This window comes from Nansenia antarctica (assembly GCF_963989245.1).
Source record: "Nansenia antarctica genome assembly, chromosome: 3".
NCBI lineage: Eukaryota > Metazoa > Chordata > Actinopteri > Argentiniformes > Microstomatidae > Nansenia > Nansenia antarctica.
In genome coordinates, this window is record NC_137688.1 from 19,891,814 (window position 1) to 19,912,969 (window position 21,156).

General features: G+C 44.8%; 1 protein-coding gene across 1 annotated transcript in view; it reads left to right on the top strand.

The window, feature by feature from the left end:
• The window catches only part of abcb7 (ATP-binding cassette, sub-family B (MDR/TAP), member 7), a gene marked incomplete at its 5' end in the record, with an annotated part of 28,279 nt that extends 7,635 nt beyond the window's left edge, over window positions 1-20,644 (top strand). Inside the window, 11 exons of the mRNA XM_080526658.1 lie at window positions 553-821; window positions 1,735-1,823; window positions 2,069-2,156; window positions 4,065-4,239; window positions 4,496-4,653; window positions 6,381-6,544; window positions 7,368-7,497; window positions 7,863-8,034; window positions 9,180-9,283; window positions 16,415-16,522; window positions 19,756-20,644. Coding sequence (XP_080382784.1) covers window positions 553-821; window positions 1,735-1,823; window positions 2,069-2,156; window positions 4,065-4,239; window positions 4,496-4,653; window positions 6,381-6,544; window positions 7,368-7,497; window positions 7,863-8,034; window positions 9,180-9,283; window positions 16,415-16,522; window positions 19,756-19,974 — 1,676 coding nt within the window. The 3' untranslated portion in view covers window positions 19,975-20,644. The remainder of the gene's footprint in view (window positions 1-552; window positions 822-1,734; window positions 1,824-2,068; window positions 2,157-4,064; window positions 4,240-4,495; window positions 4,654-6,380; window positions 6,545-7,367; window positions 7,498-7,862; window positions 8,035-9,179; window positions 9,284-16,414; window positions 16,523-19,755) is intronic.
• Window positions 20,645-21,156: the final 512 nt, after the last annotated feature.

Here is a 21,156-nt window from a genome sequence, read left to right on the forward strand (position 1 = left end):
AACAATATAGGAGGTTCTTGGGGGCTTAAATGGAACTTGGCTGTGAACTGTGGACAATATTCTGTTTTTCTCAGTATTCATTAACCCCCCCCTCCCCCGTCCCTGTCCTTTATTATTCTCCTCACACACTGCCCCCCCCCCTGTCTGGAGTGTGCTGCTCTGCTGTGGCAGTCAGTAATCAGAGAGCATCCAGGTCTGTAATTAGAAGAAACCGGGGGAGTGTGGGGGGCCGGGGGGCCGCACAACTACAAGGTTTAGAGACACGCCCGCCGACCGGTAGTCCTGGGATCTAAGAGCAACTTACAAGGAGCGCATTTAAATGAGGCCAGAATTACCTATTCTCATTCTACGTGAGTGAGATCCTCCACACAGCCAACTTACCCCCCCCCCCCCTCCACCACCCCTGTCTCTTGCTGTGTGCCAGGCCCAAGTCCAAATCTCTGTTTCACTCTTTTCACAGTCCTCGACCTCCCCCCTGTCTGGATGTGCTCCTCTGGTGTCTTCTAGAGCGTGTCTAAACTGTCCCCCCTCCCCCCCCCCCCCGTCTCCTAGACGGATTTTCCCGGGCGGGCTCGGCCCTCTTCAACGAGCTGCGGAACGCCGTGTTCGGGAAGGTGGCCCAGAGCTCCATCCGGCGCATCGCCAAGAACGTCTTCCTCCACCTGCACAACCTGGACCTGGGCTTCCACCTGAGCCGCCAGACGGGGGCGCTGTCCAAGGCCATCGACCGGGGCACCCGGGGCATCTCCTTCGTCCTCAGCGCCATCGTCTTCAACCTGGGGCCCACCTTCTTCGAGATGGGCCTCGTTAGTGCCATTCTTGTGAGTACCAGAACCAAAACCAGAGACTGACTGTCCTGAACCAGTACCAGAACCAGAGAGTTCTGTCCTGAACCAGAAGAGAACCGTATCGTTCAATGCACTGTCAACATTTCTTGCTTGTAGGGCCCGCCAACAACAAAACAGAAACAACTGAACTAAATGCATTTTTATTTGAGATTTCTAACTTGTTGTGTACCCAAGGAATGACATTCCATGACCCAACATGATTTTAAGCGTCATACATCATTTATTTACAAAGTTGTTGTATTATAACCGAACCTAAAATAACGGAGAAATAGGTCCTCTATTGCATTTCCATATACATTTTTGGCATTAAATTAGCAGATGCCTTATTCCAAAGCGACTTACAATCAATACATTTGACTAAGCAAGTGAATCATCAGTTCACCAGTTATTGCTTTGATTATGATGCGGTAAAGAAAATAAAGAAAAAAAGACAGTTAGTTTGGTGTCCGTGTGGAACCCGTGGAAAGATCCCGAAACCCATACTTGTAGAAGGTTAATGTCCTCCTGTGTAGTGTGCCCTGAACAGATGCCCACCTCCTTGCCCTGCACAATGCTGATGGCTCCTCCATGTCTTTGTGCCATTATCCCACTCACATCCATAATATCAGGTTGCCTTTAATGAGGGCAGACTCCATTGCCCAAATAGCTAAAGCATTAGCAACAATTTGCTCTCATATTTTCTCCTCCATTTGCAACACTCAATTTCATAGTGATATAACCAAAAGAAAAGAGCACACTATTATAATACCTTGTGAGACTATTATCGGAGCATGATATTCAGATGTGGTTGCTTGACTTTGTCCATAATAATAACAATAGCTCTCTCTTGTCATGGTTCCTAAAAAGAGCTGCTTTGCATTGATAATGCTTTTGCCCTTCTCAACAGTATTATAAATGCGGAGCAGATTTCGCTGCTGTGACTTTGGGTACACTGTCAGCGTACACCGCCTTCACCATCGCAGTCACCCAGTGGAGGTACAGAACGCCTGTTGGGTGTTTTTCCCCAGATCTTGTTCACACCATTTACACCTGTATATTAGGTATTCACACATTAGTTGATGTGAGCTTTGTTCTGTTGGAAGTTGGAACCAAACCTTCCCAGAATCCTCTCTGGTTTGTGCTCGAGTCGTGTGTTTGTTGTGTGTTTGTTGTGTGTTTGTTGTGTTTATGTCGTGTGTCTGTCTGTTGTCTGTCTAATGTGGCTTCCATCTTGTGTTCAGGACCCGTTTCAGGATAGAGATGAACAAAGCGGACAACGAGGCAGGGAACGCAGCCATAGACTCCCTCCTCAACTATGAGACAGTCAAGGTGAGCTCACCTTCTTTCCCCTTCTCCTCAGTCCTCTTCCCATTCCTCCTCCCTCTCTTTTTCTCTTTCATTTAAACCCTTTTCTCCACCTCCACCCCCCCTGGTTCCTTTTATCTCCTTTTCCTCTCTCTCTTCTCCCCTGGGGGAGCTAGGCGCGTTAACGTGAGCAAATATTTGCTCTCCTGTGATAATGTCGTGTTTCATTAGCATGATTACCCCTCGCAGAATTTGACTTTTAATTAATTTGATCTTGGGGGGGGCCCTCACTCGGGTGAAACAGTCTGCTTTTCTTTCACTCTGAAATGTCATTACGTTGGTCGTACACACAACACGGTCATGCGTTGGACAATCACACTGCGGCTGTGACTTTCATTGAATAACATCAATATTCCGATATTAGATATGTTTGAAATGGGGATAAAAAATACTCATAGGGGTGTGACGGTTGCAGTTTTGGGTAACACTGAATTGTCATGCAAATAACTGTTGCAACAGTCTAAACGTGGGGCGGCCGGCATATTGATATTCTCAACATGCAGTCATCATCTTATACAGCACAAACACTCATGTTCATGTTCAGGAGAAGCAGCACCCTAGCCTCAGCTCCTTTGTTGCTTGATCCAGATATATTTGGTGCAATGTGGTCTTTTTTTTCCGATGTGTTATTTTGTCCTGTTTTCTAATGTTTTGTTCTGTGTTATTCTGTGTCATCTGTGTCAATGCGGCTGGATTTAGCATCACTGTGAGCCTGAGTGTGCATATGTAATTAGATGCCCGCCCACTCAGAAATCCGTTCCACTTTCACAAAGGGCTCGTTGAGAACCTGAGCGCACGCCGCCTCTGTCTGTCCTTCGTGTGCTACTTACTCCCTCCCTCTCTCTCTCTCTCCCTCTCTCTCCTGCATTTCCCTATATGCAAATCAACCAAACATCATCACTGGCTAGGGTAGTGAGTCGCCCACTTAGGTAGAGCCGAGGCTGGCTAATGCACCCTAAACAGCACGATTACATAAGTGCCAGAAGGCCGCTAAATTAACTTGTGTTTTTGTTTTTGAATTGTGTTGATGGCTTAGCTTACTTGTAGAGGCTTAGCCAAATTGCACAATGTGCATAATGCTCAGGGGCGCATCGCTACTTTGCATATGGCAGCATCTGATGTTCTCCCCCTCTATCGTTTTGCATTTCTACATTCATACTCTTAATATTTGTAGTAAATCCTGGATGGAAAGACCTGAAATGTTGAATGAAGTTTCACACACCACCACAGTTGGTCCTGTGCTATTTCATTTAGCTGGGCTTGGAGCCTGTGTCCTGTCTTGATGCTGCAGCAGCGAATGCTACCGCTAACGTTAGCGGTCTCCCATCATTTAACATGTCGGAGGAATGAGACAGATGCTAATCCAGAGGCTGAGCGTAGTTTGTTTCTGTAATGTGCTGCTCTCTTGTTTGTACAGCTTGCTGGCCTGGAGTTAAATCACCTCCAGGCTTACTGTTTGTCAAATACCTCATTAGCTAGCTACCTTATTCTACTCTGTAGGATGTCCTTCTCTCTCCCTTCCTTGTAATCCACTTCTCAATGTCTGCTGATATGTGAGAGGTTGGACAGATTCACAAACCTTTTATATTGTATGCAGTGATTCTGATGGAAATAGTTTTTAAAGGGAATTTGAAATCAGACCCTATCCCAGACTTAGAAATTCAAACTGCCCTCTGCTTTCACACGGTTTCCTTTCACTATTCCCCTGACTCGTTCTCCTCTCTCTCTCTCTCTCTCTCTCTCTCTCTCTCTCTCTCTCTCCTCTCTCTCTCTCTCTCTCTCTCTCTCTCTCTCTCTCTCTCTCTCTCTCTCTCTCTCTCTCTCTCTCTCTCTCCCTCTCCCCCTCTCTGCCCTCCCCTTGTTGTTTTCCAGTATTTTAACAATGAGAAGTACGAAGCCGACAAGTACGACAGCTATCTGAAGACCTACGAGTCGTCCTCTCTGAAGACCACGACCACCCTGGCCCTGCTCAACTTTGGACAGAGCGCCATCTTCAGCGTCGGCCTCACCTCCATCATGGTGCTCGCCAGCAAAGGCATCATGGCAGGTGAGAATTAAGATCAGTCAGAATACTCAATGATAGATTTTGCTACTAAATGGGAACTGGATACTATTTATCAATATTAGATTTCCAAAACTCTTGATACTCTCTATAAGCAATCCTCAAGCAGGATTTCACCTTGTTGAATCCCCTCAGGGGACATTTAGATTGATTCCTTTATCCTTGACCTGCTTATGTAACGCATGTTTGAGTTTCCATCTCAAATGAATGCAGATTTGACAGTTGTGGTCGTGGTCTTTAGGAACGATGACGGTGGGAGACCTGGTGATGGTGAACGGCCTCCTCTTCCAGCTGTCTCTGCCCCTCAACTTCCTGGGCACCGTGTACAGAGAGACCCGACAGGCCCTCATAGACATGAACACACTCTTCACTCTGCTCAGCATCGATACCAAGATCAAGGTACAGAACCACCGTCCTGGGCCGGGCCGAGCCGCGCCACCTCTTAAGGCCTCTCTCTCTCTCTCTCTCTCACTCTCTCTCTCTCTCTCTCTCTCTCTCTCTCTCTCTCTCTCTCATTCTCACTCTCTCTCTCTCTCTTTCTCTCTCTCTCTCTCTCTCTCTTTCTCTCTCTCTCTCTCTCTCTCTCTCTCTCTCTCTCTCTCTCTCTCTCTCTCTCTCTCTCTCTCTCTCTCTCTCAAAGGCAACCTCGAACGCAAGGCGAATTTTCTAAAATAACTAAGTTTTTTGTCAAAACCGTCATAAATTGCTATATTGTAGCGGACGCTACGGTGAGACGCTAATAATTACCCAGTGTGTTTCAATGGTAGGAATTTGGCGATGGCCCTTTAAGGCTGAGTCTCAGTTGTGACGTAGCCTACTGGGGTTTCACACGGCTGTTTTGACCATAGTATGGATATCTATGTTTTAGATAAAAAAACTTTAAACTCTGACACTCTGTTTTCACTGCAACCGAAATCTCTATCCTTTGTTCTCTCAGACTCCTACAGTGTTGACCCTGACTGACTCGTTATTTTTTATTTTTTTTCCAACCATGGTCGAACACAGTCTCTCTGAAATTACTTTACTACTTATTTGAAGAGCATTTTTCAGTACTGATCGACATGGAAAGTCTTCGAGCAGGTTTGCAGAAAGGATAGGGCTTAATCGTTTTGAAATTGGCGGCTCTGTCACAAAGCCCTACAACAACGTGATTTTGAGTCCCCACGGTTTAACCGTAAAAATCACGGTTTCATTTGGAGACGGTTTCCCGCCGGTATCAAAAAATTAAAACCGCCCCAAGCCTACTAGATGTGGCCCAGAGGGTTGGACAGCCATCAGCCATGGAAAAACCACGACAACGCTGAAACACCATTATTTATAGAGGTGCCATTTGTGGCCTTACAGTCTGGAATAACTGGTATCCGTCTGCAGCCTGTTATTACTATGGCTGAAATGAACATTCTCACTTGTTTTCCCCTGTTCAGTAATTATCCTCACTATCATTTTCTCACTCTCCCTGTGGGAGCCTATATATATATACTGTATATATATATATATATATGGCTGAACACATTTCTCTCTTTTCTTTCAAAATGTGAATTACATAGCTGTGGAATTAACGCAAACCGTCTCTTGTATAACCGTGCAAATGTAAATGTCATTTCGGTCCGTTGTCTTTTCCCATTCAGGGCCAGTCGTAAATTTGCATCTGTTTATACTAATGGAGCACGTGTCGTGTTATCAGGCCTGCTCGGTGGCTGCCGGGAAGGTTGGTAATTGCACTGCTGTTAGACCCAGAGCAGGAAAGGCCTTTTACTCTACTGGAAGTATGGACAGTGCTGCATTCACAGTCCTTGGCTGTGTTCCAACACTTAGAAATACCACCTCTCCTTCTCAGGATCACTGATCTCTGATCTTTCCATGAGCTCTGATTGGGACCTCTTCTCAGGGCCTTGATCATAAGGGGATTGAGATGAGAAAAGGGATGGTCGTCTTTGAGAGCATTGAGACCTAGCCACTGAATACAACATCTTATTTTGCTTTATAAAATGGTCCTAGTAATGGATTGGTTCATCTAAGCACCAGGGCTCAAAGCGTCACAGTGTTCTGGGATGGATCCCACAGGGGCTCTGTTCAGATCCCCGCCCCCCTGACTCCACCCCCTCCTCCTTCACCGTGTGTTCCAGGAGAGGCAGATGGCCCCGCCCCTGCTGGTCACCCCTCAGGAGGCCACCATCAGGTTCGAGGACGTCTACTTTGAGTACCTGGAGGGCCAGAAGGTCCTGAACGGGGTGTCCTTCGAGGTGCCTGCAGGAAAGAAGGTGGCGATCGTCGGTGGTAGCGGGTCAGGGTAAGTGTTGATTTGATTCAAAATGTTGAGCCAGTGTATAGCTTATATGTAACACCGATTGTTTTGATTGTCTTTTCATGTATTTATGACGTAATTGTAATCTCACGTAGGTGTGTCCTATTCAATCTAGCCTACCTGTCTATTTAATGGCTGTCATGCACTATGTTGTTTGTAAGACTTGACAAAGGCTACGGCCGAAACCGTTGTCAATTAAAATCTACACTTTTGCATCTGGAACTAGAGTGTGTGGCTTCTACTTCATTCAATAGTATTCTGCTCCGTCGCCAGCACCTCGCCTAAGTTTTCTGCGGTGTGCGTTCTCTTCTTTTCAAATTAAGTGTTGGTTTCAACCACCATGCTTGACTGGTCAATCAAACGCCTTGAATTAGGCCTATCTTGAATAAGGCATATCTTTTTGACCCATGTTTTTTCCCCCCCGGTTTGTCTGGAGATGCAGTTTGGTTGATAAAAAAAACAGGTTATTTCTTCTAGCTTTTCTCTGCAAATTCTAAAAATGGACATCGTCTTCAAGCCTTCCATCCTTATGCATTTACACTTTCACCTCAAATTACCTCTGGTTGAATGGGTATAATTCCCATTTAACTCCGTCTCAGCCGTCTCTTGTGTCTCAGCCATCTCAGTCTTGTTTTAACAATCACATGATGTTGATGTAATTTGTATTGATGTTATTTCTTGCAGGACAACAATAATGTCATCCGTCTCCCCAACTGTAACGGTATTTGAGATGTCTCTCTCGTGTGTGTTCACTGAGCCTCGTCTCCTGCTTAACTGAATGTGATTTGGTTCCACGTCATCGTTTCAGGAAGAGCACGATAGTGCGGATGCTGTTCCGGTTTTACGAGCCGCAGCAGGGCAACATTTACATCGGAGGACAGAACATCAGAGACGTGGGTCTGGACAGCCTGAGGAAGGCCGTGGGGGTGGTACCTCAGGTAAGGGAGAGGACCGTGATTAGACACAACATCAACAACAACAACAACCATATTGGCCATATTGTCTGAATGTCTTGCATGAGATCTATGCTCTCAGTTTAGGGTTCGAGGTCAGGTCAATATGCTATGAAAGGTTAATGCCAGAGAGGCAGATCTTTACATTTAACATATCTAGTCATTTAAGCGAATGCTTTTATTGATTTCACTTAAGTGCTTACAACAAGGGGGCAGTGTAGCCCCGTATGGAAACTGTTTCTGTTTGAATGTATATATAGTCATTGGTATGGCATACTAACGGCAGCACTCTCCTCTCTCTCTCCCTCTCCTCTCCCCCCACTCTTCCCTCCTCCTCCTCTCGCCGTCAGGACGCGGTTCTGTTCCACAACACCATCTTCTATAACCTGCAGTACGGAAACATCCGGGCCTCGCCGGAGGAGGTGTACCAGGTGGCCCGCCTGGCCGGCATCCATGACGCCATACTGAGGATGCCCCACGGCTACGACACCCAGGTCGGGGAGAGGGGCCTGAAGCTGTCAGGTAAATGCCTGGCCCTCTGAAGCCCCCCCGGACCACACAATAGCACTCTTTATTGTCCCCCCCCTTTTGTCTATGAAGGATCTTCTTGTCGATAATGATGTTATGAATCAATCTATACAGGATAGTCGTGGTCTTAAATGTGTTGTGTCATCTCTGGATAGATCAGATGTGCAGCAAACACGAAGTGACAAGGATATTCAAAACACGGGTCGTAATGATCACTCCATCCCAGACTTATTAAACAGAAGGAACTGCATACGGAATGAACGTCTTCTGGCATCTCAGATCAGCATTAGACAATCACACAACGGCCAGTTACATCGTAATAATCAACACATCAGCCAGCCCTGGCGCCTCAGCTCACGCAAGACACCCAAGATCGGTGCCCCTGGGAGTCAGATAAGATCTAATGCCGGCCAGTCTGCCAGATGCAGAGGCAATCTTCTCTAAACATGACAGACAAGAGCAGAACAGTGTGATCCTGTACTGACACACAGTTTATGTTGTAAGAAATACCACTAAGATCTAACACTATGCACCAATACCCCCAGGATCAGGGGGGTTAAAGACGCAGTATATTAAATACAGGCGCGAGAAGACGCATCTCTAACAAAGGAAAATCTACCTACCTACCATCTGCTCCGTGGTGTCTAGTGCTGCTGACTCCACTCATGGCCGTAAACACTCTGCATTAAACCCATTCACACGACGTCCAGGCACGATTACAGGCGACGGTTGTAAAAAAACAACAGCCGTTTTTTTTCTTTCTCAGGAGCCGAGCTTGTAGCCTCATTAATTCCACTGCCGCGGTGCGTGACTGCTCCCAGGGAGATAGCAGGAGGGGTCAGCTGGGGCCGTGCAGCTCCTAACCTACTGTACTATTCTACTGCTACAGGCTGCAGTATTTATATCTGCTGCTGCCTGCGCACCAGTTGCTTTCATGAGGCATCGTACCCTGCCAGAGTCGGGAGTACGGCTTGTTCGGAGCCTCTAGCTGAAAAACTGTTTTGTTTTTTGGGTTTCGGCTTGGTATGATTTGTTAGGTCTTCATGCTAAGTGTTAGGACTTTGTGTGTGTCTTGCAAGTCCTTTCACTGGCCTAATTCGTAACGGTTGTGTTGTGTTGACTTTGGGTGTGTTTGTCAGGAGGGGAGAAGCAGCGTGTGGCCATCGCCCGGGCGATACTGAAGAACCCTCCCATCCTGCTCTACGACGAGGCCACGTCCTCCCTAGACTCCATCACAGAGGAGGTAAGAGAGCGCAGTGTGGGTCTAACTGTCCTGTGCCTGGTGTTTCACGCTGTGTTTTGTGTGTCTGTGTGGTTCTCAACGTGCCTCCTACCTACTCCACGTTAAGACAGTCCTTAGAGATCCTGTGTAACATTAAGTTGAACTTCAGGAGAGAATAGGCTAAATGTCTCTTCATTTTCAATTTTTTATTGCTTTCCTATTTTGATGGCTTTTTATATCAGAATATTTACACTTCAGGATGGAGTAGATTATTTACATTATCATAATTATTTTTGTGCAAATTTGGATGGAAAATATTGGATTTTCTTTGGTGCCTCAAAGTATTAATGTCATATCTGAGTCAGTTTTCATATATATCCTGTCATTCATACCGCTGTTACTTATTCCAACAAAAAATCAACTTGTTAGCGACTACAACCAAAAATATTTGACTGGCATACCAAAGTAGTAGGCAATTTCTTTAAGTGGATTGTAGCAGCATAGCTTGCTTTATAAAACCAGCTATAAGGCTACAATTGAGAAGCTGTTGATAAGGCCATATAAACTTTACGGCCGAATCCCGATTCCCTTTTCTACCCCTATGGCTCGTTTTCGAGTGCCACTCGCTTTTAAGCCAAGGCCTCGGAACAGAGCCACAAGTCATAGTGGTTGAAATCTTTCCCTATGAAATGGGACAACCCTTCAAGACCCTGATACGTCATCAGTAGCATCATAGAAAAGCATTGATGCTTGCGATTCATTCACAACTTAAGTTTTACGCTATCAATCCATCAAACAAGTCATCAAATAAAAAATAACCATGCTTCATTATCAGTAGGGATGCACAATATGCATTTTTTCCAACCGATACCGATGTTTACCCTCTTCTCGTGGCCGATAACCGATATGATAACCGATATATATATTATTATTATTTTTTCTTTTTTTCTTTTCTAGCACCAGGGGAGCCCCCCCTCCCAAATTTCGTTGTTTGGTACCTGTACTATATCAATGACAATAAAGACCATTCAGATATAATTTCACAATTGATAACCTGTAGTTCATGCACACCTGAAGGTAAGAAAGGCTATGTAGTGAGCAAAGATTGATGATTTAATATTCCATAGTGATCTCACCAAATCTAACTTACATCACTATTGTTAACACAACAAAGAGAACACTTCTGACTCTTCAAATGTTCATTTATTATTTCCTCTAACAAACAGAATCTGTTATAGACAGTGCACAATGCTTTTTTTAGCCAAGATCTGGCCTCCTTTTATGAAAACAAAAAAGGCTCACCTAAGAGTAATTTATTACCGCGGATGGCTGTCGCAGTATGCGAACCGGAGAACTCCTGCGCATGCAGCAGTGTCTTCTTCATATTGAAGTCCTCATCCAGCCACTGGGCCGTCAAACTAAGCATACTGACTGGACTAACGTCAGAAGTCCATATGTCCGTGGTAAAACTTATCTGGCTTACGCTAGTATCGATCAGACTATGGATGTGTGTGGCGACTGTATCATACATAGCAGGCAGGCACACGTCTGCAAAAAAGCGGCGACTTGGGAGTGTATACCGGGGCTCTAAATGTGAAATTAGCTGGCGAAATCCTTTATCTTCTACTACAGAGAAAGGCTGGTCGTCGAGGGCCATCAACTCCATTATTTTTTCATTGATTGCTTGAGCCTTTGAGCTGTCTCGAGTGAACTTCCTGCAGTTTTCAAATGCGTGTTCAATAGGCACAGCAGCTTTTTTTTTCGCGGCTAGGCTACCTTGTTCTGCTACTACTAGTGCTTGATATTCCTTCCATACAGCGTGCTTGCAATGGTGAATCTTAAGGTGACTTATGAGATTCGTTGTGTTGTAACTCGTAGACCTTTGCCCTCCTCTCCGAACTTTTGTCGAACATGTATTGCAAATTGCAAACGCACTATCTGCCTCAGAAACTGTGAAGAATGTCCACACCGGGGAAGCTCATGTTTCGCTCTCGTCTCGTCTATACACTGCGTGCCTGTACGCAGGCGCAGCAGCATGAGCGCGGAAACCGGAAGCAGAAATATTTCTGGCTTCATATTATCGGCTCTATATCGGCTACAATTTTATAAAACCGATAAATACCGATAAACATTAATTTCCCATTATCGGGCCGATAAATATCGTGCATCCCTAATTATTAGACCATGACAGAATAACGGCGCTCTAACCTATATGAAACCTGTGCTCCTATCCTGCCGGTCTGCACTGATATAGGACAACAGTGCAACAACTTCGTGGCTGAACTTTAGTTAAATTTACGGCGTCATATGTAGGGATGGGACGATTATCGTTTTTATCGTTAATCGCGGAAAAAACACCCGCGATAACTTAATCGTGGAGGATTTTAATTATTTGAATAATCGTCATAATCGTATCAGTGTTTCCTCCAGGAATTTTTACAATGGTGGCGGGTAGCGCATGAAACGCGCACGCGCGCTCAAAACAACGACGTAATTTCAGCCAAAACTCGAGGATGGCCCAAAAAAATAAAATGTTTTCCTGTACTTCTCCCGTGTGTCTCTTATTGTCTGTGTCTGCATGTTTTTCCAGCATGTAATTCCGTTGTCAATAAAAAAATCGTCTCCCCTTCTTTTCATTATCATTATGGAGGCTTTATGGTTGTTGTAACTATTATTATTTTAATGATACAAAAAAATCTTGAATCAGAATTTATTTTACAGTACACAATAATACAAATCTTTGGCTGTGGTTCTTCAACATTAGCTTTGCAGCAAGGTACATAATCACAACAATACCATCATCACAATAATCACAAGTAAATAAGTAAATTAAGTAATGATAAGGAATAAAGTGATAAGTGATGGTAGTCGCACTACAGCAGAATTAAAGTGCAATCAATAGTGTAACATGCTGTGCAAAGTTCAACAAGATGAAAATGCCATGGCTTGTCCTCTTTCCGGACACGTTGGAATTTTTACCGTAACCCCCGGAGAACCAAAGTTATTAAGCCGCAAAGGGTGCCTCATTTACCGCTGCTGGAGGAAAGTACCGCTTACCGCTGACAGCGGGGAGAGGAACTATTTCTACCCGGGAATTCGCTCCTTGCTGTGTCCACGGTGATAGGAATGGAGGATCGACAGCATCGCTTCGCGCTTGTGGGTGTGTCTAGCGCTGTGAAGGTCTGAAAAGCGGCCTTTTTTTTTTTTTTGAGAAATCTGAATGGTGGCGGAGGAAATTCCATCGTGGCGGCCCGCCACGATGAAATGCATGTAGAGGAAACACTGCGTATGTTATGAATAAACTGTGTTTAACAAATGTCTGGCGCTATTTTTCAGCCTAGTCTACATTACTTTTGCAGTCAAGTTAGCGACTGTTACTGTAATATAATTGCAATTCCTCTCATGAGCCGCGCGCGAATATCCTCACAGAACTTGTCTCGCGCTATTGTTCAGCCTGCATGGGTAACGTTACTGTCAAGTCAGCCTTGTCAGTCAGTCACTAGGTAACGTATTTAGACGGGATACTGTCATTGGCCTTCCTTGTTATTACCAGGCTGTGACAGTCAATGGCTGCAAAAGGCATAGTCGCCCCTAAGCTTTAGCAAATATATTGTGGTTTACTTAATACTGTTCAGCACTTGAGGTTACGTGCAATACATGACTTGTGCTATAGGCTAAATACAATTATTAAAGCGGCAAGTAGCAAGTGTGCGCATCAAAGGCATTAGGCACGTAACATCCATGCTGTATAAACACATGACAACCGTACGTTATTTCCCGAACTTTGCCCGAACCCCCTGCGAGGACCCGGGGAACAACGGTACGCTCCCCGCGGCTGCTATCAGACTGGCCGCGGGAGTGAGTGTTGAGGGAGAGAGGAGACGGCAACCCTCGCTCGCCATAGACTGTATCCCTACTCGTCTCTCCTGAGCTCGGTTGTAACGTGAACCGTGGAATACAGGATATGTTAGATGCTTTACAGTAATTCCCCAAATGACCAGAAAAGGAAGTTAGATTTGTCGCTGGTCGCTTTTGACTAATTAAGTCGCCAAGGGGCTCTGGAAGTTGGCAACACTGGGAGTGCGTTCTTTAAACTTCCTTGGGTACGTTAATGAAAGGTGCTGATTGGCCGAAAAGGAATTGCTCTTTCTTAAGGACCCGGATTATGTGCCACTAGAATCTGAATTTGAATTACTGACTTAAAATGTCCTAAAAATACAACAAAATCTAAGTTAAAGTGATTACAGTGTGTTTTATTGTCATTATTATTATATATATTATTTTTTTTATTTTTTTTTAAATTCTCGCGATAATATCGTGGATCGCGATTATTTTGCCCACGATAATCGTGACATGACATTTTCTAATCGTCCCACCCCTAGTCATATGCCATCAAAGGGAAACATGGAAAAATGCAGATCTATTTTTATGGAGTTCCGAAATCCGATGTGACAGAAACGCTGGAGAAACAGCCGCTGTCCACTGCATTAGTCAACTACATTCTTCTTTATGAGTCTCCTGCTCACTGCTCTCCATCAAAAATGACACATCCATCAATAATATTACATAATGACAACTGCCCGGATTAGATTGCGGGTTGTTTTGGTTTAATAAGTCCCGCTATACAACTATAACCACATATATCATCGAGGGGGGTAAATGCGATGGAACTAGGTCAAAATGTGCACCTGAATGTTAGATAGATAACTTAACATTAAATGTGAATCCCGCTCCGATGACATGGTGTATTTCTATGGGGAGGCTGTGCCTGATGCTTAAGTTGGACTGGGACGCCGGGCGCTCATACAATCAATTGTTGCAGAGGAACAGAGTGACTGTCACCCTATGACAAACGCGCAGATATGAGTGCTCCGGTGTCTTGCTTTGGTAGTCTAATGTAAGTGCCCAGGTAATAGTTTTGCTATTATTGTCTTCTACTGCTGAGCACTGAAACCCTCAGATCTTAAACTCGGCTGAAGCGTGCTGGACTATGGAACGGTGTATTTCTATGTTAAGCATAGGCACAGCACATTGGCATAATAGCGATTTTTTTTGTTCTGCTCGTTATAAAGAAACGTTTTATAATGCATTGAAATGACATTAAACTAAGGCCCAATCTCGATTCCCTTTTCTACCCCTATGGCTCGTTTTCGAGTGTGACTCGATTTCAAGCCAAGGCCTTCGAACAGAGCCACAAGCCGTCGGGGTTGAAATCTACCCCTATGAAATGGGACAACCCTTCAAAACTGATACGTCATCAGTATTATCGTAGAAAAGCATTGACGCTCGCGACTCATTCACAACTTAACTTTTACACTATCAATCGATCAAACAAGTCATCAAATAAAAAAGAACAATGCTTCATTATCAGACCATGACAGAATAACGGCGCTCTAACCTGCGGCGCTCTAACCTGTATGTGCTCCTACCCTGCCAGTCTGCACTGATTTAGGACAACAGTGCAACAACTTCACGGCTGAACTTTAGTTAAATTTACGGCGTCCTATACCATCAATGGGAAACATGGAAAAATGCATGACTTACAGATTTAATTTTATGACGTTCCGAAATCCGAAGTGACAGGAACGCTGGAGAAACAGCCGCTGTCCACTGCATTAATTAACTACATGACCTTGATGAGTCTCCCGCTCACTGCCCTCCATCAAAAATGGCACATCCATCGATAATATTACATAATAACAACTGCTCGGATTAGATTTGTTTTGGTATAATAAGTGCCGCAATACAGATAGCGTCATATACCATCAAGGGGGGAGGGGGGGGGGGGGGGGATTCGCGCCTATCAGGAGATCAACTAGATAGATGGCTCTGATGAGAGCAGGGGGGGTCAGAGTCTGGAGGTCTCAGAGTCTACTGGTTATCCAGTGAAGTGATTTGAGGGACAGGCGAAGAGAGAGAGAGGAGATGGATTTCCTGAAATCCAAATGTCCCGTGAAATTTGGACCAATCACAAAACTGTTTTGCAAGCGCGTCGCTTCACGCGTGTGGGGGCGATTACCTAAGTCTGTAACATTGTAACTTACTGCTTCCTAAATCGTAACGAAATGTAGGTCTGAAAGCGGCCTAAATCTAGCTTCAATCTGTCTGTTTTTTTCATAATACCTCGCTGCCTTTCTCGTTGCGCGAGAATCAATAAATCAATTAGTGGTGGAGAAAATTCATTCGTGGCGGCCCGCCATTTAATTAATTAATAAGAAATTAAAGTAAATTTCATTTGTGGTTGTCTTCCGCACTGAATAGAGCAAAATAACATTTCTGTAGATGATTCGCAATGCATCCTGGGACAAAGCCATATGGCTCCGAAGCTAGTCTGGTCCTGAAATTTCTCCAAACAAAGCAGTGGATAGCCCTCCCTCTACTCCCTAGCCCTCGATGAAATATGAATTGGGACACCCCTACCCTAAATGTGAACGTGCAAAACGAAGCCATAGGGGTAAATGGACTGACTTATATAGCGCCTTATTCCAAAGCGCTTTACAATGGCCTCTCATTCACCCATTCACACACACATTCACACACCAATGGCGGCAAGCTGCCATGCAAGGTGTTGAAAACGGGGGTGAAAAGGGGTGAAAACGAAGCCGTAGGGGTGAATTGGGATTGGGCCTAATTGTTTAGCGGATTTCCTTTTCAGAAAAGTGAAGTGAGCGAAAACAAATAAAATACACAAACATGGAAAGTATGACTGTTTTGTCTGATTATTAAATAAAGTAACATTAATTAATTTGGGAGAAATTAGTTGAGATCTTAGCTTGTCGTTGGTGTTTTGGTTATGGAAAGGTTACCTCATTATGCTATTTATAAGTCCTACTTATCCAAATCCAGGGTAGGCCTATACAGTTTATTTGAAATTACTTGGAAATTGACAGACTGGCTTTAATAAAAAGGCTAATAAGGCTTTAATGAATTTAAACATCGCCTATGTTTGACCTGAAACTATAAATCATATTAAATTGTAGCCTAATGATGAAATAACTTGCTTCTGTGTTTTCATAAAATACATCATACAGAAAAATCTAAAATATGCCTCTTTATGTATTTATTTAAGTGAAACAGGGCATCAGTTAAACAGTGAATAAAGTTTGTATGGCCTAACTCTCCTTTTCTGTCCTCTTCTCTTGTTGATTCTAGAACATTCTGAATTCCATGAAGGAGATGGTGAAGGACCGGACATCTGTGTTCATTGCCCACAGACTGTCCACCATTGTGGATGCAGATGAGATTATAGTACTTAACCAGGTAAGCACTTCTTTACATTTGCTCAACTGTTTTTCTATTCTCTCTTAAAGTGCAATTTTACAACAAAGAAACTTTGGGGATATTTCTTATCAGTCCATCATTGACAGGTTCCTGAAATATCATTAGTTTGCTTAATAGCAACATTAGATTTGCTACCTGGAATTATATCATGATGATCTGAGCTCAAAGTAATTTTGGAACCATATCAATGATGGGTTGCCAAATTTTTTTTTTATATATACATATATATATATATATATATATATATATACACTACCGTTCAAAAGTCTCCCAGACAATTTCGTGTTTTCCATGAAAACTCACACTTTTATTTATCAAATGAGTTGCAAAATGAATAGAAAATAGTCAAGACATTGACATGGTTAGAAATAATTATTTTTATTTGAAATAATTATTTTGTCCTTCAAACTTTGCTTTCGTCAAAGAATGTTCCCTTTGCAGCAATTACAGCATTGCAGACTCTTGGCATTCTAGCTGTTAATTTGTTGAGGTAATCTGAAGAGATTTCACCCCACGTTTCCTGAAGCACCTCCCACAAGTTGGATTGGCTTGATGGGCACTTCTTGCGTACCATACGGTCAAGCTGCTCCCACAACAGCTCAATGGGGTTGAGATCTGGTGACTGCGCTGGCTACTCCATTACAGACAGAATACTAGCTGCCTGTTTCTTCCCTAAATAGTTCTTGCATAATTTGGAGGTGTGCTTTGGGTCATTGTCCTATTGTAGGAGGAAATTGGCTCCAATCAAGCGCTGTCCACAGGGTATGGCATGGCGTTGCAAAATTTAGTTATAGCCTTCCTTATTCAAAATCCCTTTTACCTTGTACAAATCTCCCACTTTACCAGCACCAAAGCAGCCCCAGACCATCACATTACCTCCACCATGCTTGACAGATGGCGTCAGGCACTCTTCCAGCATCTTTTCACTTGTTCTGCGTCTCACAAATCTTCTTCTGTGTGATCCAAACACCTCAAACTTCGATTCGTTTTTTCCAATCTTCCTCTGTCCAATGTCTGTGTTCTTTTGCCCATATTAATCTCCTTTTATTGGCCAGTCTCAGATATGGCTTTTTCTTTGCCACTCTGCCTAGAAGGCAAGCATCTCGCCTCGGAGTTGCCTCTTCACTGTAGACGTTGACACTGGCGTTTTGCAGGTACCATTTAATGAAGCTGCCAGTTCAGGACCTGTGAGGCGTCTATTTCTCAAACTAGAGACTCTAATGTACTCTAGTGCACCGGGGCCTCCCACTTCTCTTTCTACTCTGGTTAGAGCCTGTTTGTGCTGTTCTCTGAAGGGAGTAGTACACACCGTTGTAGGAAATGTTCAGTTTTTTGGCAATTTCTTGCATGGAATAGCCTTCATTTCTAAGAACAAGAATAGATAGGTAAACATAGGTAAAAATATCCAGGATCTAGCAGCGGCGTCGTGCTTCGCGCAAACAAACCCAGCGAATGTTTTACTTGCTCCGGGCAAGTAAAACGGCGTTACTGTCGAACCCTCGGTAGTGTATTAAAAAAAAATCCTATTCTTTCTGGAGCCATATGTTTTTGATAAAAAATACCAGTGGTACTGGTAGCCAATTATGTTGTGGATCTGATTTCTACAATATAAATGTGCTGTCCTTAATTAGCATCCCAATTAGATGGCTGAGTAATGGTGGCAGTGATGATAACCAGTAGACTCTGAGACCTCCAGACCCTGACCCCCCCTGCTCTCATCAGAGCCATCTATCTAGTTGATCTCCTGATCTTTTTGCTGTTCTCATTAAAGCCTGCAGTCTGTCATTTAGAAATACAACAAAACTGTCATCCCTGCCACATAAAGAGGGTTGGAGTTGGGGGACTCAAAGAGTGTGACAGTATGAAACCTCAACATGGGAGTTTCCAACCGGAGTTGAGTGTGGCTGTGGCTCAGGAGGTAGAACCGGCTTCTAATGATCGCAAGGTTGGCAGATCGGTGGTTCGAGCCCCGGCTGGCCACATGTCGAAGTGTCCAGCGCCTTGCATGGTAGCTTGCCGCCATTGCAGGGTTCGACAGTAACGCTTTTTTACTTGCTCGGAGCAAGTAAAAAATTCGCCGGGTTTGTTTGCGCGAGCCCAACGACGCTGCTAGATCCTGGATATTTTTACCTGTGTGCAGGAAGAACAACAGACGGCGCAGGCGCGAGACCAGTCTAGATGATCGTGGAGTGAAGATATTATCAAAGCGGACGGGTGATCGACAGGCGCGTACGCTTTGATAATATCTTCACTTCAATATCTGCAAGACACTGAACCCCAAATTGCTCCCAATGAGCGGGCCAGCGCCTTGCATGGTAGCTTGCCACCATTGGTGTGTGTGTGAATGGGTGAATGAGAGGACATTGTAAAGAGCTTTGGAATAAGGCGCTATATAAGTCAGTCCATTTACCATTTACAATAACCTTAATGACGCGGGGGGGATGAAGATACCAACCATGGGGCAGAAAGATAGACATGTTAGAAAGATAAAACATGTTGTATGCGATAGACCCGTGCTTTATCTGTCCAAATTAGTCAGTAGTGAGGGATGTTCTTTCCCTTTTGAAGTGAGCGTGCAGTGTGTGTGCAGTGTGTGTGTGCAGTGAGAGTGCAGTGTGTGGTCGTGCCTCAGAGAGACACTGCCGCGTCAGATGGTTTGGATCAGAAGGTCGCGGCGAGGAGGCATGTTCGCGTGTGATGTCTCACCGCGGCGTTCGCTGGTGTCATCAGTGGAGGAGTGCCGACGGGGGGGGGAGGAGTGCGGTGCTCATTAAAACGTTGCGCGGAGCTCGTCACGTGTGTGTCTCGTGTGCGCCGAAGGCGTTGCCAACACCTCTGCATGCGTCGTGTGTGTGTGTGTGTGTCAGGGGGTGGGTGGGTGTCAGGGGGTGGGTGGGTGTTTGAGAGCGGCAGGAGGGGGAGCAGTTGTTGGAGAGGCAGCAGGGTTCCTTGGGGCGAAGAGCTGCCACTGTTCTTCTCTCTACTGTCTAGTCATGCAGGGAGGGAGATGGTTAGGAAAGAGCCAACGGGAGTTTATATTCATGCCACCATTCCATCCTGCCTTTTGTGTCATGTTCTCTCTCTCTACAGAAAGCGCTGAGAGGTGTACTCACTCAACAATACTTCATGGTAGCATAACCCTCCTTCCTCCACACCACCTGTCTCTCCCCCTCGTCTCTCTTCCTTCATCCCTCTCTCTTTCCCTCCATCAGGGTAAAGTGGCGGAGCGGGGGGACCACCACTCCCTCCTCGCCACCCCGGGCAGCTTGTACGCCGACCTGTGGAACACCCAGAACAGTAAGATCCTGGGGGACAGCAGCAGGCCCACCCAGCCCCCGCCTGAACGCCTCTCCCAGAAAGAGGAGGAGAGGAAGAAGCTGCAGGAGGAGATCCTCAACAGTGTGAAGGGCTGTGGGAACTGCTCCTGCTGAGAGGTGCCAGCCTCCTCCTCCTCCTCCTCTTCCTCCTCCTCTTCCTCCTCCTCCCTCACTGACAGCCTGCACTCAGTACTTTACCTTCTCACAGCAACACCCAGGGCGGGCGAGGGGGGTTCGGGCGCGGGGTTACGGGGTTCAGGGCACAGGTGGGTGGGTGTCTGGTAGGGAAGAGGGGGAAAAAACCCTCACTTGTACACCCCTTCTCGCGCCTGCCAAGCCCTGTCCTTAGACCTCACGCCCACCACATGAGTGCCCCCCCTCCCCGCTCCTCCTGAGAAGGCGATTAGTCGCTGAAGAGGAGCAGGAGGCGAGTCGGTCTGCCATTGGCGGACGTCCAGAGAAATGTTCCTCTGCCAGTCATCTCTGCTGAAGCCAAGCATAAGAGATTCTGTACAATACATACATGTGTGTGTCTGTGACATTGGTCTATGAACATGATGGGTTTCTGTTTAGTGTTACTTATGTCACTGGTGACAGATGTGAACATACGTCACAAATAAGATACATGCCTTGACGTTGACATATTACTTATGTTGATTGAATTTATTTTAAAATATTTTTTCCATATATTAAGCTGTTTGTAGGTATCTGTTTTTATTAAGGAAGTGTACATAGTACTATATCAAGACTTGAAATACCTGTGATTAAAGAACACACCAACGCACTTTCCGGGTATATTTGTATCTACTGTATAAAATACCATCTTTCCAAGGAAACTCGGGCTTGTATGGTTCAATCATTTTGATTGTTGCACCAAGAAATTAGCCCCTCTATCCTAATATGTGGCCATGAAAATTAACATATTGGCAGATAAACATGCATCCTCCATGTTATCGGAAATAGTTAGTCTTATCTTGATATGTCGCAGGAGGGATTAAATGGTGGGTGATACAGAGAGCCTGCAGGGGCAGTTAAACCACCAGTAACTGTACATCTTTGAGCCTAATGCGCTCATGGAAATGTACAGCAGCTCTTTAATGACACCCCTCATTACCATTGGTTTCTGATAATGGGAACAGTGTGATGGAACAGCCCTTGCAACTCATGAATGGGTTTTTCCTTCTACTCTTTATTAGAGCATCTGTCATTGACTTTATTGGACATTTCAAATGGAAAGTAATGATGCTTTTAGATTGTAATACCATGCTAATTTCAGCTAAGAACAACTTTGTAGAT